At 61.3% G+C, this 24,157-nt stretch overlaps 2 protein-coding genes across 10 annotated transcripts in view; one reads left to right on the top strand and one right to left on the bottom strand.

The window, feature by feature from the left end:
* Positions 1-2,073: 2,073 nt before the first annotated feature.
* Positions 2,074-24,157, bottom strand: part of PTH1R (parathyroid hormone 1 receptor) — a 24,754-nt gene continuing 2,670 nt past the window's right edge. For 3 of the 6 annotated variants that reach the window (XM_059389572.1, XM_059389576.1, XM_059389573.1), the window contains 14 exons: positions 21,955-22,077; positions 11,774-11,876; positions 9,742-9,876; positions 8,007-8,117; positions 7,785-7,903; positions 7,530-7,624; positions 7,135-7,330; positions 6,499-6,652; positions 4,737-4,797; positions 4,326-4,392; positions 4,002-4,096; positions 3,267-3,408; positions 3,111-3,152; positions 2,074-2,599 (listed from right to left, as the gene is read on the bottom strand). In XM_059389572.1, coding sequence (XP_059245555.1) covers positions 2,216-2,599; positions 3,111-3,152; positions 3,267-3,408; positions 4,002-4,096; positions 4,326-4,392; positions 4,737-4,797; positions 6,499-6,652; positions 7,135-7,330; positions 7,530-7,624; positions 7,785-7,903; positions 8,007-8,117; positions 9,742-9,876; positions 11,774-11,876; positions 21,955-22,029 — 1,779 coding nt within the window. In that variant the 5' untranslated portion in view covers positions 22,030-22,077 and the 3' untranslated portion in view covers positions 2,074-2,215. Of the gene's footprint in view, positions 2,600-3,110; positions 3,153-3,266; positions 3,409-4,001; positions 4,097-4,325; positions 4,393-4,736; positions 4,798-6,498; positions 6,653-7,134; positions 7,331-7,529; positions 7,625-7,784; positions 7,904-8,006; positions 8,118-9,741; positions 9,877-11,773; positions 11,877-21,337; positions 21,441-21,954; positions 22,902-23,124; positions 23,296-24,157 lie in introns of those variants that run through there. The other 3 variants (XM_059389575.1, XM_059389571.1, XM_059389577.1) reach the window with 3 other exon arrangements.
* The window catches only part of MYL3 (myosin light chain 3), a 21,628-nt gene continuing 20,893 nt past the window's right edge, over positions 23,423-24,157 (top strand). For 2 of the 4 annotated variants that reach the window (XM_059389580.1, XM_059389582.1), the window contains exon 1: positions 23,423-23,523. The gene's annotated coding sequence lies outside the window, so the exon portion shown is untranslated. Of the gene's footprint in view, positions 23,884-24,157 lie in introns of all 4 variants that reach the window. The other 2 variants (XM_059389579.1, XM_059389578.1) reach the window with 2 other exon arrangements.

Genomic DNA, 24,157 nt, shown 5'->3' with positions numbered 1-24,157 from the left:
CTGGTTTTAGCCTCTGCTCAAGGCAAACAGGGTCCTGACTGCCTGCCAGGCCCCCTGAGGGCTCCCACTTCCTCTGCCAACACCTGGATGGCGCAGGTGCTGCTCGGAGCCTCTCTGAGTGGGCAGGCCGGCCCTGGCCTGGGGGCTCCAGGTCGAAGGCCAGAGGGCCCTGGCCTAGGGCCTTGGACTGGTGTAAGGTCCAGTCCTGCCTGGACATCCTAGAGAGGGGGAGGCCTGGCCCTGTCCTAGGGGGTATTAGTCTGAGGGGTGAGCACAGCCCTATCCTGGGATGGAGGTCCCTGGTCTGTGGGATGAGGCTCAACCCTGCCCTGAGGGAACCCAGTTTGAGAGGAGACGCTCGACTCTGTCCTGGGGTCTCATAGACTGAGGGAAAAGACATAGCCCTGTCCTAGGGGTACCCAGTCTGGGTGTTTCAAGGTGAGCTGGCCTCATGGACTCTCCTTCAGAAGCCTCCTGAGAAGGAGTCTGGGTGAGAAAATGGGGCTCTGGGGCTCATCCAGCTAGAGGCCTCGAGGACTGCCCTTGGGGTGGGTGGGATGAGTTTTCCAGAGGTCCCATAGCTTTGAGGCCTGAAGAGGGGCATCACACAGACCCTCCCCCCCCCGGAGTGGGGATGGGGGGTGTCTTTTTTGACTAGGTCTCCTTCTCCCAGCCAGGTCCTTCCTTCATGCAAGGTCCTTCCTTCCTGCGACCTGCTTCCCACAAGGCTGCCTCTCCCCTGAGGCCTGAGTAACCACCTTCCGCCTCTCCAATGACATGGGGACTCTTCTAAATGTGGCTCAAATGCTGCTCTCCTGTACAGTTTCCAGTAGCTTCCAGCATTCACGGGAGTCCTCGGTGCTCAAACTGGCTCAGTGGCCCTGCGGGTCCTGGCCCACATCTCTCCCAGCGTTCCAAGCACATCAGGCCCCGTGGACCCCCCACGGGTGCACCAGGCCTTTGGGCCATCTTTGCCCTACCTGCCATCTGGAAGGGCCGGCAGGGCTGGGCCCGAGGCTGCTCTGAGTCTGTCTACACCACCCACCACCTGAGTTTGTGGTCCCGGCCCGATGACCCCTCGCCCAGTCCCCAGTGGGGTGGGGGTGCTGTTCGAGGTGGGGGGCACTTTCCAGATGCCGAGTCCACAGAGAACAAAATGGTTAGCGCTGGCGATGAGGGAAGGAAGGGCCAGGCAGGGTCACTAGCTGGTACGGGCCCAGGGGCAAGGCTGGCCTCAGGCTTGAGAAGGAAGCTTGTTCTGGTCAGAGCGTGGGGTGGTTCCCAGCACCGTCGGGCGGGTTCCCAGCATCAGGCGAGGAGAGCCTGTGTTGCCCTAGGGCCCAAGACTGGGATGGGAGGGGTGCAAGGAACGCAGCGGGCGGGTGTTGGAGAGGGGCGCTTAGTGGCGATCTCGGACCCCCCCCCTCCCCGTGAGCAGGTGTGCTGAGTCCTGCAGGCTCCGACGCCCAGCTTCGCCACAGTTCCTGGCCCGAGCACAGACCTCAGCCCATGTCTCACTTGATGGCCTCAGCACGCCCCCTGCCCTCTCAGTCTGGTGGCCAGAGGCCTGTCAGATCCAAGGTGGGGGCTGGGGATCCTATGTGGAGGTGGTCCCTGAGTGCCCCAGCCCCCAAGGGACACAGCATGGCCACCAGACAGGAAGGAAGGGGCCTGGAACAGGGCCAGGGACCCAGGGACTTGCTGTCCGTCCTTGGCGAACAGTGAGGGGGTAACAGGTGAAGAGTCAGCCGAGGAGCCAGGGCTTCCCCCGCCCCACCACTGCTGCCCCGGGGCCTCGGCAGGAGCATCAGAGGCGGCAGCTGGAGCTGGTGGCAGGGAGAGGCTGCGGCCCAGCTCCCGCATGGCTCTGCGGGGCCCCTGTGTGACCCCAGCAAACGGGGGCCACTCTTGGGCTCTCCCAGGTCTTTCCTGCTGGACTGTGCCTGGGCCCAGGGACTGGTCTGTGGCCCCTGGAGCACCTCCAGAGGTAAAACCCAAGAACGTCTCCATGGCTCCCCCCCTCCCCAAGCCCCAGCTCAGACCACAGGAAGCTGCACACGGCTTCCTTTTCCCTTTTCTTTCTTTTTTTTTTTTTTTTTTTTTCCTCTTTTGTCTTCCCAGCCCTAGCCCTGAGCGGGCAACCGTCCAACCAGCCATCTCTTGGTCCGTCTGTCAGCCCTTATGCCCACGGGTCCAACCCTGGCTCAGTCCCCGATCACATGACCGTCTCCCACTCCTCCTGCAGTAGGGCAGGCGGCCGCACCGGCGCCGAGGCCTCCTCGTCCAGCCCCGAGCAGGAGCCATTGAGAAACCCGTCGTCCTTGGGAGCAGCCGCGGCAGGTGGTGTGGCTTGGAGGATCGGGGCCCCTGGCTTGGTGTGGCCGGGGAGTGGGGGGTGGCCGTTGGTGGCGGTGGCAGCAGCAGGCAGCAGGCGGGGGCTGAGGGGCAGGCCGAGTCCCGTGCGGGGGCCTACGTTGGTCACACTCGTGTGAGACACCATCGGGCCGTAGCTGTAGCTGCTGCTCCCGCTGCGGGCCTTACGCTTGAAGTCCAGTGCCAGAGTCCAGCGGCTCCAGGATTTCTTGATCTCAGCCTGTACCTGCGATGGCCCAGAGGAGGCAGAGCGTCAGGTAGATCCCTCTGCCCCACATCTCCCCTCCCCAGCCCCAGCCGTGCCTGCATCCCTGCCCCTACGACACTCTGCACCGAGTGGAACCAGAGGCGTGGGGTGTTACTGGAAAATTCCAATGCCAAGCAAAATCCTGTCATCCTCAGAACACGGTGCCTCCCTGCAGGCAACTGACACACCCCGAGTCCACAAGGCTCAAATGGCCCCAGGGATGGCTGAGTCGTTTGCTCCGGATTACGGAGCATTCAACCCGTGGGGCTGGGAACACGTGGGCTCTTGCCAGAGAGTGAGGAGCCCGCAAATCCTAGCACATCCTGAATCATCTGGAAAGACTCTCTGCCTTCAGAATGTCCTCAGGGCTGTTCTCAGAGGAGCAGAGGAACCGGACAAGAGAATGAAAGGACCGGATTTGGGGAACCCTGGCCGTTCCGCGTCCCCCCCCCCCGCCTTGACCCAGGGCTGCTCCCCCTCCCACGCTTACCTCGCCATTGCAGAAACAGTATATGATGGCGACAAAAAATCCCTACGGACAGAGGTACATGGGGTCAGGGCCCAGAGGCTGCACCTGCTGCCCCAGCCCAGCTCCCCGCCGCGCCCTCCCCCCGCCCCCCACCAGGCAATGCCCAGGCCTGTGCACCTGGAAGGAGTTGAAGAGCATCTCGTAGTGCATCTGGACTTGCCAGAGCGTCCCTGAGACCTCGGTGTACGGCGTGGCCATGAACACGATGTAGTGGACGCCGAAGAGCGGCATGAGCACCAGCGTGGACTTGAGCAGCTTCCTGGGCCAGCAGGGGCAGGCGGCTCAGCGACAAGCCGCCGCTCCCCGGGAGGCACCGTGCTATCCACACCCACCTGCCTGCCCCCAGCTCTCAGGCTCCAGGAGCCTCGAAGGGGCCTGCGGCCCTGGCCAGAGCAGAGAACGACCCAGCTAACCTGGGACAAAGTGTTCATAAGGGCCCTTAGGGCCTGCACCTGCTGGTCCCTCCAGGGACACTCACTTCCCCCCAGCCTTCCCTCTTCACCCCACAGCCCTTTCCTCAGAGTTCAGCGGAGCTGCCGTCCTCTCGAAGCCACCCGCTGCCCACCTGTCCCCTGGACTCGCTATAATCAGCTCTTCGAGGAGGGGTCTGGGTTTGCTCCCACATCCCCTGCAGACCCCAGCCCTGAACAGCCCAGGTTGGCTCTGGGGTGGCCCCAGAGACTGGGGCAGATCCCATGACTGCTGGGTGAGGCCAGCCAGGGAGTCAGGAGCCGGGTGCTTCCCTCTACACAGGCTCATTCTTGGGGCCTCTGTCTTTATTTTAGTGCACGGTGCTGGGGTGTGATGACCCTGGTGTCCCGAGGAGCCTCGGGCCCGGTGGGCGCAGCTCACCGGTACTGCTGCCGCGTGTCACACCGGCCGGCATTGGTCTCCCGCAGCTTGGTGGCGAGCACCCGGACGATGTTGATAAAGAGGATGAAGTTGAGCTGTGGGAGGGAGGGAGGGAGGGCTGCATCTCGAGGTGCACCATAGCAGGTTGGGGGGCGAGGGTCCAGAGACCTGAGACCCCGCCCAGGCTTCCCCCCACCGATTGGGCGATACGGGGCTGTGGCGCTCCAACTCTGGGGTCCAGGGAAGCCCGTGTAGTCCCCATCAGGGGCTGGTCACCGGCACCTGCGGTGCTGCCCCCACAGCCCTGCAGCTGCCCCTGCTCACCACGATGGAGGCCAGGATGGGCACCTGAATGATCCACTTCTTGTTCCCGGAGCTCAAGTCCCAGCACCTGGTGGAGGCCGAGGCATCAGCTCCCACCCCCGTGCTCCCGCCCCGGGCCTGCCCACAGAGTGGCCCCAGAGCGGGTCTGCTCTGACAGCAGCTGGCAGGGAGGAAGGACGGGGGGTGTTGGGTGTGGCCAGGCCCAAGGTCCCCCTAAAACGTTACTTTTGAAGCAGCCTCCTCTGACCCTGAGAGGGCATCTGGCTGAAGGCTGGACAGAAAACCGAAGCTGGGTCCATTCAGGCCCAGAGCACAGGAAGCCCCTTCCCATGCTTCATGGAGGAAGAGGGTGCCAGGCGTATTTCTGACCTGTACCAGAACCCCGAGGCCCCCCTCTCCGCCCGGACCTACCCGGTGTTGGCCAGGGTGGCTCTCACGCTGACCCACACAGCCACGAAGATGGCAGGCAGACCTGTGGGCGCAGAGCAGGTGGTGTATGAGGGATCGCAGGCGGCACCCACGGTGTTTCTCCCCTCAGCATACCCTGCCAGGCCCATTCTTCTCATCCTTCATGACCCCCGGATGATCCCATCACTGTCCCTGACCCCCCTCACCCTGGGCCCAAGGGCTGCTTGGTGACACAGCCACACGCGGGCGTGGGCTGCTCTGCTCCTCCCGCAGCCTCCTCTTGGGGCTCCTACACTCAGGACCCAGTTCAGCCCTCCGCCCTCGTCTGGGTTCGGCATCTCCTGCCCACGCGTGCAGCCCCGCTGGAGGACCTCACTAACTTCCCCATGCCCGGTCCATTCCTCCCTTCCCTTTAGGCTCTGCTCTGGGAGTTCCTATGGGAAAGGGCCTCGTATCAGCATTTTTCTATCCCAGCAGCGCCCCCCCCCCCCCCCCCCCCACCCCCCGCCCCCCCCCCCCCTAGGCCCCGCCCCCCGGGGGGCCCGCGGGGAAAAGGCCCCTCCACCATTTTTTTTCCCCCCCCGCCCCCCCCCCCCCCCCCCGCCAACAACACACAGACACCCAGTTTGAAAGGTCCTAGCCCCATGGATGAGGCTATGTGACAATGACAGTTGTCGTTCCAGTCTGAGTGAAAGCCACAGGGGAACCTCAGTGTTCCCAAGCTCGAGTCAGCTCAGATGACACATGGTACCTCTGAGTGAGCTCTGCCTCTAGAAGGGAGCCTGGGTTCCTACTCTCCACCCCCTCACGCTTTGTTCTGGGTCGGGTGCACCATTGGGAGGGGCAGGGAGCGACCCGTGTTTATGGTGGGAAAAAGAGCTGTGACCTTGTTGTGTCACCAAGTTCTGTTGTTCCAGATCTGTGTGTTTCCCGCCCACCCTGACACCCTCTAGCTCCAGAGTCCAGGTCAGTTCCTGGGACCAGGCCCAGGTCTCCCCCCCCCAACCCCAGGGCTTGCTGTGGGGGAGGTCAAGGTCAGAGCGTGTGCCAAGGGGCTGTGGCTGTTGACCCGAGAGCTTCTGGGTGCTGAGTGCAGGGAGGGCTTCAGCCGCTGGGCCTACCCCTCCGCAGTCTGGCCAGTTGCCCCGGAGCCCAGCCAAGCTCTGGAGCTGCCAACAATAATGGACAATTATCGGTAACTCAATCCTGGAGCCCGTGGGGGAGGAGTGCAGAGCCCCAGCAACCCATTCTGCGGAGGGGCTGCGGAAGCCCTGACAAGGCCGAGAGTCTGGCCTGGGGCTCTGTGTCATGGCTCCTGCAGGCCGGGTGGCAGTGGTGTGGACAGCTCCACGCGGTGAGGGGGCTGGTAGGGAGACAGGGCTCTCACGGAGCAGGGAGTATCCCAGACCTCAACTCCAGCCCTAGCGTGACCTCCGACTCACCATCCCACTCTGATCCTGAGCTGAATCCTGGCCTGGGAACACTCCCTACCTCTCCTGGCTGAGCCCCAGCGCCAGGTGAATCTGCCTCCAGGTGAGCCCCAACCCCAGGCTGAGCCCAGGGGCGAATGCTGACCGCGGCCAAGCCCTGGCACCTGAGCCGGGGACGGGGTCAGACTCAGAGAAGGAGGTGGGCAGGCCACCCACTGGCTCCCCCACGTCTAGGTCGGGAGAGGCCGTGTGGGTGCCTCACCCTTAGTGCCCTTTTGACCCTGCTGCCCATGGTCCCACCCTTGCCTGTGCCTCTGCCCGCCTCGCCCTCGTACCCCAGCCGAAGACCGTGAAGCCCCACAAGTACTTCTTCTCTGAGAAGAAGGCCATGAAGATGAGGCTATGCAGGTACAGCCCCTCCACAAGAATCCAGTAGTAGTTGGTGGCCAGGAAGTAAAGGAAGAAGGTCACAGCTACCCTGCAGCCCGCCTAGGAGAGCAGCTGGTGTCAGCCAGAAGGCCGGCCTGCATCTGGGGAAGTGGGGCGATGGGCTGGGGGATGGCTGGGGGCTGACTGGTCCCGCGGGGAGGCAGGGCCGGGCTCTGGTCAAGAGCAGAGCTGAGGAGCCCGAGGCAGGGGGAGGATGTTGCCAGGGGCAAGAAGGCACTGGGTTGGGGGGAGCGGTTGGGGCTACTGGGCTGAGACAGGAGTACTAGTGCAAGTGCCGGGAGGGCAACAGTCACAAAGCCCTTGACGGCAGGGCTGGGGAGCTGGGCGGAGGAGGGCTGCGAGGGACCCGAGAGACCCAGTGAGGTGGCCTCCAGCGGCTGGACGTCGGTGATAGCATGAGGCCGGCAGGGGGCGGGGGCGGAGCTGGAGGGGGCGGAGCGGCGGGGGGGCGGAGCTGGAGGGGGCGGGGCGGCGCGGGGCGGCCCGGGTTCGGCCGCCCGCAGCGGGAGGGGGACACTCACGTAGCCGGCGGCGGCTGCGGCGGGCGGCGGGGGCGCCTGGGCGATGGCGCGCAGCTCTTCCTCGGTGAGGCGCTCGGCCTCATCGAGCGTGGCGCCCGAGTAGAGCACCGCGTCCTTGACGAAGATGCTCACGGCGCGAAGCATGAAGGACAGGAATAGGTGCATGTGGATGTAGTTGCGCGTGCAGTGCAGCCGCCTGCGGGGCGCGCGACAACACCGTGGGTGAGGGCCCGGGGACATGCAGAGGGTGGTCGGGACACCAGGCTGTGCGCAGCGCGGGGGCGGGGACGGGGAAGGTAGGGACGCCCCGCCCCGCGGTGGGGTGCGCTGAGGGGAGGGCTGGCACCCCCTTGGCCCCGCCCCCCGACCCGGCCCCGCCCCCTCGCCCTGCCCACCTGAAGTAGGCCAGGATGAGCACCGCCACGGTGAGGGAGGCCAGAGACACTGAGTAGCCCACGGTGTAGATCATGCCCAGGCGGTCAAACACCTCCTGTGCCGGTGGGGACACGCCATCAGACCCTGGGACTCCGGTTAAGGGTCAGAGGCCAGGTTGAGGTGATGGGAGCCGTCAGGCCTAGCTCAGAGGCCACCAGTGGGGTGGGGTGGGGTAACCTCATCCAGATCAGGGTGGGGAAGGGAAAAGCTCGCACCCGTTCACGAGTCTCATTGGTCAGGAACTTGACACATTCGCTGTAGTTGGCCCATGTCCGGTTATGCCCAGGCACCAGTTCCCAGCTGCCATTGCGGTCACAGCGACGGTAGGCATGGCCTGCAGGCCCATGGGGAGGGTCAGGGCAGGCAGAGAGATCTGGAGCCCTGAGATCCAAGTCCTGGCACCCCTGTAGTCCCCACCCTACTCCAGCCTGCCTTACCTTTGTGATTGAAGTCATAAATGTAGTCGGGACAGGGAACGGCCACCACCTCACCTGGTGCCCCCAGCGGCCAGCAAAGGATGTGGTCCCACTCGGGCAGGCAGGGGCGCCCTGTGCCCACAGAGACAGACAAGGTGGGGGACACCAGTCAAGTCCATGGTTAGTGACCCAGAAGAATGAACACACCTGTGGTCGCTGGCTCCCTCAGGGACAGGTGTACCCCAGGACTGGAGAACTCAGGCCTGGAGTGTTCTGGAGAGAATGTATTGAGCCTTACTATCTACTGTGTCTTGCATAGAATTGAATCCCTGGCCTCACAGAATTCACCCACAGTCCCTGTATGCGGATACTGGCACTGACCCTATTTTCTAGATTGGATGGTAGAGGCCCAGAGACGCATGTGATTTGCTGGGGTCGTATAGCCCAGGGCCCTGCCCTCCTCAGGTGACTCAGCCCCTGGCCAGACCTCTCTCTTTTTCCTCTGCTCTTGGTCTCACCTCCAGGTGTCCCTAGAGAAGAGCAAGTGCCCAGACTCACTCCCTCAGCTGAGAATGCTCTCCATGGGACCCTTGCCCAGGATCCGGGGCAGGAGGCAGGAGGTCCAGCTTCCAGTCTGAAGAGCTGCTGACCTCACCCAGGGGTCTACCTTCCTTACTTCTAGTTTCTTCACTGGGTAGCCAGGATTGACTAGATCAGCCCATCCTTCCACCACCATCCCAGACCACCCTAAGCACCTGCTATGAGACTCCAGTGATCACGCGTAGGGGGAGATATAATGCCCCAAATCGAAGTGGTAATTGTGGGATTTAAGACAGGGTGACATATCCTACTTGGGGACTCCAGCCTTACAGCAGAGATACTAAGTGACCTTGGAGGGTCCCCAGCCTCTGAATCTTCTGCCTTCCACTCCCCCGCCCCCCTGCTCCCTACGTTCTCTCTGCAGGGCTCCAACCACAGGACTCTCCAGCCATCCTGGAAGGCTGCCTTGATGGCTGGACCCACCCCAGCTTGGTGAAAGGCTCTCTGTCCTGGGCACCATATTCCCAGCCCCGCCTGGCTAGGCCCACAATTCCCTCTGGTCCCTGGGGAGCCACAGGGTGACCACAGCCTCCCAGATGTGGCCCATCTGGAATCTGCTGCCCACCCAGCCGGTTCAAACCGGCCCTGTGGCTGCAGCCTGGGCTCTGCGTTTGTCTCTCCTTACCTTCCTGAGGGACAACACAGCCCTGCATCTCCCTCCCACTCTTCTCTTGTCCCCTCCTCGCCCCACTGTCTCAGCCCTGCTGCTCCGTGTCTATAGCCCACTACCCTATGTGTTTGGGTGCCCCCTCTTCTGACACACCAAGGCCCGGTCTCAGTTTATGCCTCCCGGTCCCCTCTCTGTCTCTCCCTGTTTTTGCACCTCTCACTGTCTCTCTGTCTCCCAGGTTCTCTGTCATCTCTCTCCATGGGATGGGCCATAGCCCTGGGTCCGCCCATGGGGGGTAGCGCGGGACAAGTTCTCTGTCCAAATCTCCTGGGGATCTGGCCCCGTCCAGCTGCCAGCCCCCTGCGCATGATACCTTGTGGGCTCTGTGTCCTCCCAGCCTCTCCCCTGCTTTCCTGGAGAGGGGAGCAACGACCTCTTCCTTCCCACAAGAGCTGAAGAGCATGAGTTAACACAGAGGCCAGAGCGGCAGGGTGAGTGGGTCCCGGCCGGTCTCAGATGGATGCCCAGGAGGAAGCACAGACGTACCTCGGTGCCTGCTGCCAGTGGGCACCTCCTTGTCCTCCTCAGACTCAGGGTAGAGTTTCCCAGATGCCTTCTCCTTCTTAGGCTTCCCTGACGTGGAGGCAGGTACCCATCCTTTGTCTGATTCCATTATGTCAGCTGGGGAAATCAGGGTAGTCATGGCTGTCAACGGTGCTGTGGCAGGAGACCCAGGGTACCCTCCCGCCTCCGAGGCACCCCGTTTCTATGGTGGGGTTGATCCCTGTAGCCCAGGCTGTTGGGAGAGCTAACAAGTGAGAAAGTGCTTCACAAACTGTAAAGCTCTTGTTGGGTGCAGAAGTAGGCAGAGAGCACGGAGACTGTCTACAGGAGATCAACTGGGAGTGAACGCCGTGCAGGTATGGGACCAGCTAGTGGGCTGAATGGTAAGTGTGGGCAAGACATGGACAGAGGCAACATGCTCCGACCCAGGCGTCAGAGCCAGAGCCTGTGCAGGAGGCCAGGGCCCCGCCAGGGGGCGCAGGACAGAATTGGACAGTAGGGGTGATGTTAGCAGAGGTTCAACAGTGAAAATGAAGCCTGGCCCCGGCACCGGCACCGCGCAGCTCAGGAAGCTGATGGTGTGGACGACATGAGCAAGTGTGTGCAGGTGTCAAGGGTGTTCAGGCAATTCTACCTACCTGTTCCCTGCCCTCGGATACTTGAGCTAGGAGTTCCCAGAGTCAACAGACTGGACAGAGAGCCCTGGAGGCTCTCTGTCTGAGTTGGGCTCGCCTTTCTCTCCATTAGAGAGCTGTTTGAGGTCTCTACCTCGCTGAAAAGTCTTCCTTGTTATCTGACTTGTGCCCCTTCAGTGACAGCCCGAGCAGGGCCCGGGGGGTCCCAGGTCAGGGTTTGCGGCAACAAAGCAAAGTTGAGTGCAGACATCTCAGTTGGGCTAGAATGGCTGTGCCTGTTATCCTGTCTGATCCTGGGGCATTAGTAGGGAAGGGGGCAGCGGGACGAGGTAGAGCAGGAAGAGAGGGGCTCTATGAGGATGGGGCGTAGGGGGCGGAGATGCCTCCGGCTTCCACAACTAGGAAGAGCACTGGGTTCAAGACCCAGAGTTCAGGGGCCCACCTGACCCCCAGACCCTGATGTGACTGGGTATGGGAATCAAAGAGCCACCAGCGAGGCCAGTGGAGACAGGGCGGGGACTGCAGAGACCATGTGAATGCCTGTGACTATGAGCAAAATCCGTGTGCTACAGAGTATGTCACTGTGTGCCCTTGGGTCCTCAGCATTCTAGGGGCCAGCTCCAGACAGGAAACTGCTCTCCTCGGCCAGTCGGCGGCGCCTGGGCCTCTTCCAGGTCGATGAGACTAATCAGACAGGCGGCAGAGGCCTGGATGAGTGCTAATGAGCTCCCATCTCCGCTTCCAGGAAGTGGACTCAAGGAAGAGACCAGCTGGAGATGGGGCAGGAGCTGGGAAGGCAGGTGCCCCTCCCACCTTGACCTTGGCAGGGGTCCCTGATGATGCTGCGCTGGTGTGCAGAAGCGCACCCGACCCCAGGTCAAATGCAGTCTCCGGGACAGTGACCATGACTCAGAGTCATAGATACCATCCCTACCCCTTTATCCTCCTCCCCGTCCAGTCCCAGTCCTCTGACCTTGAGACACCTCAGCCTTGTCCTCAGACCAGGTGGCCTTCTTCAAAGATCTACTTATTCTTCTGGACATGCCTTGGATACCTCCTCCTCCAGGAAGCGGTCCCAGTGTACCCCTCTCAGGGCTCCTGATTCTGTTGTGTCTTGCCAGATCTAAGCCCTCTGGGGCTGATTCGGACTGTGGCTGCCTTTCTACTGCCCTGATCCCGCCCTGGGAGGGAAGGCTCTGCATTTCAGCCTGCTGACTTTGATCACAAGTCACCCCCCTTTTAAGTAGAAGCCCCCTCTCCTGGTGCCGGTTGGTTCTGCATCCTAGGCTCTCACCCTCATTGGGCCCCTCCCCTCCCTCTCTTGACCTCGCCCCCAGACCCTCCTCCTCTGGCCCCGCCCCACCCGGCTCCGCCCCCACCTGGCCTCTGCAGGACTTCTTTGAGCCGCTTCTGGCACTGGGCCTGGGCGCGGTGCAGCAGGAAGATCTGCTCCTCTTTGGTCATGACGTCATCTGCATCCACCTACCAAGTTGAACGTCAGACTGCAGGCAGGCCTTTCCAGAGCACTGGCAGGTCCCACAACCATCCCAGCCTCCCTGACGGATTCCCCCCTTTCCAAAGACTCCTGAGTCTAGAATTTGGGAACTCTGCCTTGTGTTGCTCCCATTTTACAGATGAGAAGCTGCAGCTCCGAAGGGTAGAGTACCAGGAGGATAAAAGAGGGAGGGGGGATGTCCCCTGCCTGCCCGCTAGTAACCCTGCGGGCTACTATTCTCTGTCCAGTCTGTTCCCCAAGGGTACATGGGAAAGGGATGGAATGTCCCAGGATGGCTCTTCACAGGATCCTGTCTGTTGGGGACCTGGTGGGGAGAGGGGGCGGATAAAGAGTGGTGAACTCCAGGGAAATAAACCAGGCCTGGATTCTTTCAAGCCCTAGTACCCTGGGGGACCTTGGATGTCACCAATTTCCATCCTGGCCCTCTCCCCAGTCACTGCTTTCCCCAGTGAATGGTGAGTGCCTCGGCTGCTTCCACGCTTGCATTCCCAAGAGCTAGAGGTCCAAGGAATTGCTGGCGAGTGGTCTGGTTGGGCAGGCACTACTGTGCCGGCTGTGAGTGGGAGTCACCCACATCTCACTGCTTATCTGGAAGCTCCTTCCCCTGAAGCCGACCCTGCGTTCTGATGGTGCCAACAGGCCTTCGCTCCTGCTGTTCCCCCCGGAAAGTCCTTCCTTCTCTTCCTTCCAATCTGCACACGCCGCGCACTGCCCAACACCCACCGGCGTCATTTTGACGAAGAGAACAAGAACATCATGGGCGTCGGGGGAAGGGGGGGGTCTCACCCTGAACATGTGTTCCCCTGACTTAGATTTCCAAGTGGGTCAGCGTAAAGGCAGGATCCTGCCCTGGGGACAGCTCCGTGTGACCAAGGCTAGCCACTTCCATGAGTGGGACCTACAGAGACTACTACATCCCTCACATCCTCCTCCCCCTTAAGTGAGACTGAGTCCCCTCAGCCCCATCCCCCGGGGGCTGGGCCATGTCTGTCCTCTTAGATCCCTCAGTCCCACGGCAGAGCCTGGCCCCCTCAGACCCTCAACAGGCAGAGCTGCCGCCCCTCAGCCGTCCCAGGACCCGTCCCCTGTCTGAGTGGGGCGTTGCAGGGCGGAGAGCCAGGGGGAGGCAGGGGAGGAAGGAGGCTGGGGAAGGGGCGGGTTGGCTGGGCGGGGCGGGTCAGGGAGCCTGGCTGCAGGGTGAAGTTAATTGACCGCGTCTCTCAGTGGCAGCAGCGAGGGCTTCCAGGGCCAAGGAGTCTCCAGTTGGCTCCTCCAGGCTAGGCTTCCGCTGGTTTCACTTAGCGGAGGCGCGTGCGCGTCTGTGCGCGTGCACGCCGTCCAAAGGCCCGCGCTCACCATCTGGCCGCGGGTGCGCGCTCGACCCGGGGCGCTGTCTCAGTGCGTCGTCACGTGGGGACTGTCCAGCATGTACTTGGGGGACGTGAGCCTCAAGTGTCTGGGAACACGCGTGTGTACCTGGGGTTCTGGGCAAAGGTCGACGTGTGTGTGCGTCTGCCAGTGTGTCCTGCAGCTGTCCCTAGCAGGCGTGTCTGTCGGTGGTCCATGCCTGCGTGTCTCTGGAGTCTGAGTTGCACCCTGAGATCTCGGCTGGCTCAGTGGCTATGGACCCCCACCCCACACCAGGAAGGACTGGAGCAGATTCCCATGTGCTCTATTCTCCCCCAGCTACAGCAGATTGGGGCAGAAGTAGCCTCACCCGATGGGGCTCGTGGGGGAAGAACTGGACCCACCCTAATCCAAGGGGCTCTGGCATTGAGGATCCAGGCTGCTGAGGAGTCTGGTCCCCAGTGTAGCAGCCCTGCTCACTTGGACCCATGATCACTCCCCTTTGCTACCATTTCCACCATTACAGCGAGTACCTCCATCAATAACCACCACCCGCCATCACCACCACCACCACCACCACCACCGTCATGACCTCGACCAACCACACCAAACACAACCATCACCATCCCCTATCACCACCACCACCTGCACCAGCACCATTCCCACCATGAGTACTAACTACCATTACCAGGATTATAACCAGCATCACCACCATCCCAACCATCACCACCACCCGTGCTGTTGCTGCCGTGACTCACCCCCACCACAGGTATCACCACCCCCTGGATCACCACTACCACCAGCGCCATCAAAGGCAACATTAACACCATCACTGCCGTCACCATTACTGCCAGCAGCCCCATACCCACTGTTGGTACCCCCTGTGGCATCCTCTGATCCTTACTCCCTCACCATGGCCCCGTCCCCACCCCTTCCCCTGCCCACCTCCATCTCTGTCAAGACAAACAGATACTACACCATATTTTTTCCAGTTGATGGAAAGCTCCTGAGTGACTGAGGCTTCTACCAGTCTCCAAAGACTGGCACACCAGCCCTCCCAGTAGACAGACTGGTCCACCGATGTGGCTGAAGGCAGGCTGTCATGGGTTGAAAATGGCCCATTTGACAGATGGACAAAGGGACAGGTGTGCTAGCTGAGTGATGACCAGGAGCTAACACCCACACTCAGCATCCGCCTGCCGCTGTTGGGTTTATCTCTCTGGAGCCAAGAGGAGGTACCCACTGTTCTCTGGAGTCTGGTATCCATGGTGGGGCTGGGAATGCCGAGGGGAAGGGAAGGGATGTGCCTCCAGCACCCCCATGGCCCCCAAACTCCTCCATTCCTCCAAAGTGACGGAGGCCCCATCTCTGGTCTCCCTGGACTTGTAAGGACCCACTTCTCTGTCCCCCAGTGATGGCACACTGCAGCAAGAGGAGTCTAAACCAGAGTCCAGCAAGCACCTACCCAAGGAAAGGAGGGAAGCTCTGCACCAAGTTCATTCCCACTTGCCTTGAAGGGCAGCTCCCCTGCCTGCAAGGTCCCCCTTCGCCACCCCCCTCTAGCTGTACCCTGTCCTCACCTAGCAGATTCTGCTAGCCAGCACTGGAGCTTGAGGCCCATCGCCACCACTGACTGGCTCTGTGTCTAGGAAAGTTGCTTAACCCTTGTGATCAGGATGATCCAAAGGCTGTTGGTGAGATTCAGTGAGAGCCTGGGCATGGGTGGGGGCGGCGCAGAGCTGGTGGCTGTAACTGTTCCCGTTAGCGGCTGTGGCAGCATCAGATCATGGCTCTCCTACTCTGGTTATGGGCACCCCTCCTTCTGGGCACTGACGGTGGCCCCAGGCCGCAGACCTAGAGTGGCAGGGGGAGAGTGGGTAGATCACCAAGTCCAGGGGGCCACAATGAAGGGTGGAGGGTGGGGAGCAGGGAGTACAGGAGGGCCTACTGGGGGAAGTGTGCCCGATGAACTTTTGGGAAGATCCAACCTAGACTCCCAGGAAGAGTCCAGGTCACTGCCAGGCCCCCTGGGCTTGGGGGCCAAGAGAGCTCTTGATCTGTCTCTGCCCTGACTGGGGAGGTCCCGTGTCCTGGGGTTGAAAGGGGGAAGTGCAGGCAGCTGATCCTCCTCCTGGCCTGGTGAGTCTGTCTGCTGCTCCCTCTCCCCACTGTGCCCCTCTTCCCCTTCCTTGGCAGAGTCCAGGTCTCTCTGGCCCAGCTCCTGGTGCTAAGAACTCAGGCTTGCATCAGTTTACATCCAGAGGGCCCGTGGATCTTGGGTTTTGGGGGCAAGGGCTGAGGGACCCAGGGCTGGATCACGGCCTGGGGTCACCCACCACTCATGGGGCCACCTAGCCTGGCACCAGCTGTTCCAAATCCCCCCTATGGTCTTGGGTTAAGGCTCGGCTTCAGTGCTCCTCGCTGTAGCACGCTCCCCATGTTGAACCCCCCAACCCAGAGCCTCCCTGTGAGCTCAAGCGTGCACGGTATGCTGTTTGTGAACGTGCAGGGGGTGGGGCGATGTCCTGACCTCAGGCCCGAGCGGGGAGGATAGGGACGGGGGTAGCCTGGGAGCAATGAGCCGGTGTCTGGGGGTTCCAGGCAGAGTGCGGGTGAAGGCTGGAAGCCAGTCTGTTATTTACAAACATAGAAGCTGCTGTCCCTGGGAGAGAGTAGTGTGTGGTCAAGAGGCCCGGATGTGTTTCTCATTTCTTGAGTTCAGAAGCTCAGACAAAGAGAAAAGCCATCTGCTCACTACCCCTCCCCTGCGGGGGCAAGTAGCTCTTTCGACCTCGGCCTGCAGGGAAGCCCCACGGAGGATGGTGTCGTCGGAGTTGGGGGTGGGAGCCGTGTTGGCAGTGGGGGTGAGGACAGGGGGGAGGCAGCATGAAGGCTGCTGATGGTGATGGAGGTGTGATGGAGACAGTGGTGGTGGAGAGAGCCAGTTCCACGCCACTGACCAGAGGAGGGCCACTCCTCTCCGTTTTTCTCCTAACTGCCAAATTCCACACATTTGCTGTCTGTGATCCCAGACATGCCTACATTCTCCTCCGGGCAAAACTCAGAAGGAAATACAAGGGCTACTTCTTCAGCGGCCGACACCTCTGCCTTTGGGAAAGGGGCTTCTTCCACTAGATGCCGTTAGCCTCGAGATGCCCTCTTGGGTCATCTCATCCATCTCTCTTCCCGGGTTCCTCCTGGTCCCCTGGGGGAAGGCGGCTGTGGGCTTCCCACTCACCTCCAGAGAAAGCGGACCTGCCTGGTCTCCAGCCATTCCTTCTGCCTGTTGGTGCCAGCCACTGACCCCAGCTCTTTATCCCCATCTCCTTGAACTTCCACCACATCCCCACCTTACGAATGGGAACACTGAGGCTCAGAGTCACAGTTAAAGAGAGGCAGCAGCCCAGGAGAAAAGACACAGCCCCAGGGACCCCCCTGGTGCCAGCCTCAGTCCCAGCATTCCTGAGTCCTCCTGAACCCTCCTGAACCCCATCAGGCAGTCGCCTCCCAGCAGAGCCTGGGAGGCCGGATGCACAGGGGGAATTCAGGTGTGGGGGCAGACAGAATGGGCATGGCATGGCGATGCTGGAGGTGATGGCATCTGGTGCTCAGCTCTAAAGGGACAGGGGACAGTGGTGCCTTGGGGTTAGCAGCTAGGGGAGGTGTACCTCCAGAAAAGGCAGAAGGAGTAAACCTCAGCTCACAGGGGACCCCCTTGTGACCTCCTGGCCTTCCTGCACCTCTTCTCCAGGTTCCACTACTGGGACCTGGGCTGGCACCCCTCATCGTCTCCCGTGCCAGCTGGCTAGGGACTGCTCCCCGCCCCTTGCTGCCCTCTGTCTGTCCGGCTGGCCCGAGCAGGCTGGGACGGGCTCCCTGCCGGGGACACTCCTGCCCCGCCACCGCTGACAAGTGCTGACTTTTCCTCCCCCTCTCCAGGCCTTCCTGAACAGGCTGCCTGTGTTCAGGGCTGGGAGGGGCTGGGGGGGAGGCACTAGCGACGCCTCTCATCTTGGCCAGCGTGGACGCCTTCAGGGCAGGGATGGAGCCTAGGATGGCGGAGTTAGCTGCTGGACCCACTGGATCTTCACGGGCCGCCTCTACCTGGCCTGCAGGACCAAGGTCCGCAAGGATAGGATGGCTTAACCCACCCGTATGCCTGGTCAGCAGAGTAAGATCCCGCCGTCGCACAAGGCCGGTCCCGGAGTTGGGGTTCTTTAGGGCTTGGACGTTTCCAAGTGTCTTTGCGAATCTGAGGTGAAACCCTGCTCTCTTTCCCAGTCACGCTGCATTTTGCAAACCACTTCAGGGGGTCTGCAAACCCCCCACGCCACGCCTTCTCAATCCTAGGGACTCTCTCCCTGAAAGAGCTGCCTTCCTGGTGTGGTGGCTGGACCAGGGAGTGTCCCCAGAAGGCCCACAACAGGAATCTGGGGGAGGCCGCTTGACGCCTCATTAAAACATTCCGGAGAAAACCCAAGTTCCCGGGAGGGCTCGGCCCCCCTCCTCCCGCTCTGTCCACAGGCCCGTTCCCAGAGCTGGGGTGTGTGGGGGGGGTGTTTAAGGGCAGGTGATAAAAAAAAACCTTCAACAAATCAATACAAAAATGACAAATAACCCACAGAAAGATAAGTAACGACTCTGGACCAGCTCTTAGAAGAGGGACAATAGGCCAATGGAAAGTCAAAAGCTCACCGGTAATTGGCAAGAGACACCATTTTTCGCCTGTCAGAATGGCAAAGGTGGCACTACCCCATGAGACAGGGGTGTCGGGGGAGACCCTCCTGCTCACTGCTGGCATTGTGAGTCGCAACCCACACAGACGGGCTTTCTAGAGGGCAGTGCAGCCATGTCCAGTAAAATGAAAAACGTGATGTGCTTCAGACCCAGCAATGACAGAATCTAGAAATACCCTACAGGGAAACTGTCACACAGGGGCACAAGATGGCATTTCCAGGAGCTTCCCCACCACCATCTGGAATCACACGCGCACACACAAAAAAGGATGCAGGAAAGATCTAAAGGCACCTTTGCAGATTTTGGAATACTATGCGCCATTAAAGAAAACAGATCTATATTTACTGACAAGAAGATCTCCAGGATACACTTTTGAGTTAAAAAAAAAAAAAAAAAAGCACACGGCAGAGCCTTACCTACAGACAGATGCCATTCATTTAAAGACACACAGAAAACAACAGAAAAGACTGCTCTATATGGACACAAAAATCTTTGGGAAGATTTGGTATCTTTTGGAAGTAAACAGAAAAAGTTCTGGGAGGCTGTCCCCATCCAGAGTGTTAAAAGTGGCTTTTTCTACGGGGCGCCTGGGTGGCTCAGTGGGTTAAAGCCTCTGCCTCCGGCTCAGGTCGTGATCTCAGGGTCCTGGGATCGAGCCCCGCATCAGGCTCTCTGCTTGGCAGGGAGCCTGTTTCCTCCTCTCTCTGCCTGCCTCTCTGCCTACTTGTGATCTGTCTCTGCCAAAGAAATAAATAAAATCTTAAAAAAAAATAAAGTGTTTTTTTTCTAGAGGCGCACTGGGACTTGGGAGTCATCAAGGATGAATTCTGTTTAATCTGTATTATATGACTCTTTTATGAGAAAGAACATATTCAAGTATTAGTTCAATTAAACACAAGAAAATTAAAGTAAAACAACAGAAGGATTTTATGAAAGAAAGAAACAAAGAAACAAAGGAAGGAAGAAACAAAGAAACAAAGGAAGAAAAAAAAAGAAAAGGAAGCAAAATTTTGAAAACCCCACAGTGGGACATGGAGCTCTCCTGTCAGCACGATTCCTCGCCTCGGTTTGGAGGAAGAAACTCAGTGTGAGAGTGAGAAGACCCGGGTTCAAGTCCCACCTCTGCCACAGGAACCTCAGGGCCTTTTCCCATAAAACGGGTGGGTGAAAAGATGTATTGAGAAAACATTTATGACGGTTTCTAGCTCAGAATCGGAGGACAGTCATTGTTCAATACGTGGTGGTTCTTTCTGGCCTTTAAAAGAGGGCCGGTGGCCATACTGGCCCCGGAGCAGGGGAGGGGCCCCCTATACTCTTAGCCACCGCAGCCCTTTCTGAGTGGGACCCGAGGTCACATCTCTACGCTCAAGGCCCACCCCCCATGCAGACCTGCTTCTTCTCCCACTGCAGTTTCTCCTTTACATGTACGTGCGCTGGGGGCGTCCTTAGGATGAGGCACCTCCAAGGATAAGATCACCCATTCGCCCCCTACTCATAATCTGTGCATCCATCCCCTCCTTCAAAATTTACTCCTCCTGACCCCCAGCCCACAGCTACTATTCCCCGTAACACAAGATGGACTGGCTAGCTGAGTGTGGCCACAGCCGGGGTCCTCCCAGCGGGACGCTCTTTGGTCCCGAACCCTGAGATCTCAGGAGATGTGAGCCTGCTCCTGGGGCTGCTGGGCAGGCAGCACACAGGTCTGGTGACAGGGGCTATTGGCTGAGTTTGGTGGGGTCGGTGGGCATCAGCACAGATCTGGGTGTGAACGGCAGCCCCTGGGTTCAAAAGCAGAAACTGGAGGCCGTCAGTCTCCCGCTGGTTTCTCTTGAGCCCGGGGAGCCCACAGGGTATGGGGTGATCCTCAGGCCACATCCTCTAGCTGTAAACCCAGGGAAGGTCCAGTGTACACATGGCCTGAAAATCTAGACACTGACACCCCAGCAAGGTCTCAGGGCAGACCCCGCCGTGGTATCCCTCCTCCAGCCCGGCCTTCATACCTGAACCATGGCTAAGGGAGGCAAATTCTTTGCACGTGCCTCAGCTTCCCCAGAAGTCAGTGCGGGGCCCTGGTGGGGGGGGGGGGGGGGTCCATGATCCCCTCCTCATGGAGACACAGAGCTTAGCACTAGACCGGCATGCAGTACAAAATGACCATAGGGATTGTGTGCTCCAGATTACTTTAAAAATGGGAACAGTAGCAAAGCCTTTTTTAGAGGGTTGTGGGGAAGATGAAACTAATACTGTAAAGTGCTTGGGACAGTGTCTGGCAAGTAGAAAGCACTAAAAAAGCATTTATTAAATAAAAATAAACAACAGACCTGGGGGCACATGTGTTCACAAATGCACGCGTGCACGTGCGCACACACACACGTACGCACGACTATGCTCCTGCAAGTCACGTGAAGACCCAATGCTTGGGATACGTGTGTCCACAGGGGACACACGCTTACACGGACCTACGCAGAGTCCCCATGAGCCCCGCTCTGACACACAGACAGCTCTCAGCACACTCATGCCCATTGTCCTTCCTGTCTCTCCCAGCCTGGCCCAAGGGGCGGGTGGGGAAATGGCTCATTGCATGAGCCAGGTCCTTGCATGTACATGTGCATGAGTCTCTGAGCCTCAGTTTCCCCATCTACAAGTCCTCGTAGGGGGTGAGGTCTCTGGCTTCAGGGAGCCAGGGTCGCGAGGGCACGGGCACCAGGGAATGGGGCATGCTGAGGTTCCGGAGGAGAAGAGAGCCTCACTCAGGGGATTCTTAGGCAAAAGTTCTTGCTGTTTTTTACAGATAGGGAAACCAAGGTGCAGAGGATAGCCCCCGGTCCTATGGGCCTTAGAGCTGGAGGAATCCCAGAACTCCTGCCTTCCCCCCTCAGGTTCTGCCTGGGGTGGAGGGGGTGGAGTTGATCAGGAGAAGGGGGCTGCCTGGCTGCCTGCTTGTTTCTCTAGAAGGCAGAAGCCCCCACCTGGGAGCTCCTGGGGAGGAAGCAGGGGCCTTGAGGTCGGACACACAGGCAGACAGCCTCCTCAGCCACGGGCTAGTCCCCTGGGACGGGGCTGCTCTGCGGTCTGATTGACTCCCCAGGTCCTGGCCCCCAGTTTCTGGTCCAGGAGGAGAAGGATGCTGTCCTCCGTACCTCCAGCTCTTGGCCTCTGCCAGTGCCTACTTTTCTCTGCAATTCTCGGTCTGTCTACTCCTGCTCTGAGAAGCTCTCATCTCCACCCGCCTTTGTCTCTTTTCTCTCTCTTGCCTTATCTCCCGATCTGCCTCTTCTTCTCCCTCTGGTTTCCCCTCTTGGCTCTGCTCTCAGGAGGGTATACATGGGGGTCCCTCACTCACCAGACTCCCCCTCCAGCATGTTTCTCCTGGAGGAGTGTTCTGTGAGGTCAGTTCCCTTCAGGAGACCTCCATCCTTCTTCCATGCCACACCACAGCCGCCTCCCTGGGCAAGGGCGTCCACATGTTTGCACGCATGTGATGGTGAGAGCTGGAGGGGACCCCTAAATCCTATCCCCTGCCTGGGTGATTCTGAGCTCAGACCCACAGCCCTGTGTCCTGGGTGGCAAACAAAACTTGCAGAAGACACAAGCCCAGGAACAAAGTCTGTGGGACCCTACATCAGGGCCAAAGCCCAGGCTACTGCTAGATCACACTGTCATCCCTAAAGAGGACACAGCCAGAGTAGCGGTGCTCACAGAAGCAGAAGATAGAGGAACCCCAACCACAGATTTCCAGACCTGGATTCCGAACCCAGGCTTCAGAGCTAAGAGGACCATAGGCATCAGGAACCGAGTCCAGACACCCCAGAGACAGCAGGCACCCAAGCTCTCCTGTTGGAGGCGACGCTCGTCCAAAGTTCGAATTACTCAGGGAACCTAGACTCTGTGCCCTGGACCCACCCCAGGGACCACAGAGCAAGCCCGCAGCCTGTCCTGGAGTGCGGGCGAGGGACTTACCAGCGCGTATGCGGAGCTGAGCACGGGGCAGCAGAGCAGGAGCGCCAGGCCGGGCGCGATCCGGACGGCCCCCATCGCCACCGCCTAGGGCCCCGTCCCTCGGGGCAGCCGCCGCCGCCGGCCCTGGTGGTGGTGGTGGTGGGGTACAGAGCTGCGTCAGGCCGGGCTGCCCCGCCCACGCCCGGGCCTAGGGGACCCCGGAGGCCAGGCGGCCCGAGGCCCCGGGGCCCGGCGCGGGGCCCATGCGCCAAGGGCTAGCGAGCGAGGGAGCGCAAAGGAGAAAGAGAGGGAGGGAGGAAGGGAGGCAGCCGGGGGCCGGGCGGGCGGCGGGCGGGCGCCGAGCGCTGCGGAGCTGCCCGTCTGCCTCGGAGCGGAGAAATCACATCCATATGGCCGGGCCCCCCGCCCCCGGCCCGCCCCCCGCCCCCCCCACCGCGCCGCCTTTTCTGTCTTTTTCTTTTTTTCTTTTGGGGAACTGGGAGCTGCGGCTTCGCCCCACGCCCAGTGGGGGAGGGGTCGGGGGAGGGGTTGGGGTCGCGGTCTGCGGGGGGCGAACCGGGCTGTTATTTTTAGCTTCGCGGCTAGCTCAAGGAGGGGAGGGGGGGCGGGGCGGGGCGGGGGGCGCGTTTTGAGCCGCTCGGGGCGTGCAGCTTAGGGACGCGATCCCAACTTTGCAACGACACTGAGCCCTTCGGTGCTCGGGCCGCCAGCTCTCTGCCCCTCAGCCCCCTCGGACCCATCCTGCCCGCGGCCGCTTCCCGAATCCTCTCCCCATCCTGGGCCGGAGCCCCGCCTGCGCCCGCGCGGCTGAAGCACGCCTGCGGCCGGGACGCTCTGCCTGTCGGCCTGTCTGTCAGTCCGTCTCCAGCTCCCCCAGCCTTGGCCTCCGTTCTTCCAGCAGCCCCGAGCTCCGTTTCGGTCACTCCCTCGATCCCTCCCTCCCCTCCCCCTTCTCTCTCAATCTCTCTCTCTACGAAAACATTTGCAAGTTTCCAAAAAAGCCACGGAGCCGAGCGGCGCGGGGCTGGCGGCTCCACCGGGCTCCGAGGAGGCGCCGCCGACTGACACCGAGACCGACCAGCCCGCCCGCCCCGGCGAGGCCGGGAGTCACCCCTACCCAACGCCGCCGCCACCCCTCGCCGGGGCGCCGGCCCCCCGACCCCGACTTACTCCGAGCGCGCCGCCGCGGCCCCCGCTTAGCCATGGATGTCGGGGACCCCCCGACAGCCTCCCCAGGACAGCGCCCCGTCCGCGGCCCCGGGGGCACTTCATGGGGCTCTCGGGATCCCCTCTGGCCGGCTTGGCCTCCAGCGCCCCCCGCCCGGCCGCCGCTCGGAGCCGCCGCCCGCCGCGCGCGTCCCTCGCCTCGGCGTCTGCCGCTCCCCCTCCCCCCGCGGCCGGGCGCCCCCTCCCCCCCCCCCCCCCCCCCCGGGCCCCCCCCCCCCCCCCCCCCCCCCCCCCCCCTGCGCCGCCTCCGCCACGGGTGTGCGGAGCGGCCGAACGGAGCCCGCTGCCCCTGCCCCGGGACGTTTCTCTAGAGGCCGCGCCCCGGGTCGCCAGCGGCGGGATGTGAGTGTGTAGGGGACGGGGCCAAGGGAGCTCTGACATCGGGGCCCGGGAACGGAGCCCGGGACGCTGCCGCCGCTCCATTCTCTTCTCCGGGAAGCACAGACGTTATTTTTTCTGATCGGCCTGCCGGGGCGGGTGAACAGGGGCCTTCAGCCGCGAAGCAGGACCTCTTCACTGGAGGTACCCCGCGCGCCCCCGGCCGCGGCGCTGTCTGTGCGCCCGCGCGACTCCCGCTCGGGCTGGACCGGGGTCCCTGGGGAGGCTGCTGGGCTGCCAGCCCCGCTCCCGGCTCGGCCGCCACCGCCCTCCTGCCCCGCCCCGCCCTCGCCTGGACCCCCAGCCTCGGGAACTCCCGAGTGGGTAGGTCCGCAGTGCTCTGGACCCGCCCCCGCCCCTGCCCGCGAGGGCTCACGTCCCTCTCCCACCCTCCCGAGTCTCCCCCCGGGTCCGGGTCTCTCAGAGTCTTCGACCCTTCCAGACGCCTGCCCGGTCTCCCCAGCTCCGCCCCGGAGTCCGCCGCTCCAAGTCGCCAGACCCGGGGCTCAGCGGGTACCCCCGCTCCCGAGGCCCGCCTCCTTCTCCACTCCTTCACAGCCCCAAACAGTCCCGGCGGGCTCCGGTCCACCGGGGACCC

Source organism: Mustela nigripes, chromosome 2, assembly GCF_022355385.1.
Source record: "Mustela nigripes isolate SB6536 chromosome 2, MUSNIG.SB6536, whole genome shotgun sequence".
NCBI lineage: Eukaryota > Metazoa > Chordata > Mammalia > Carnivora > Mustelidae > Mustela > Mustela nigripes.
This window is presented reverse-complemented; position numbering and strand designations above follow the sequence as displayed.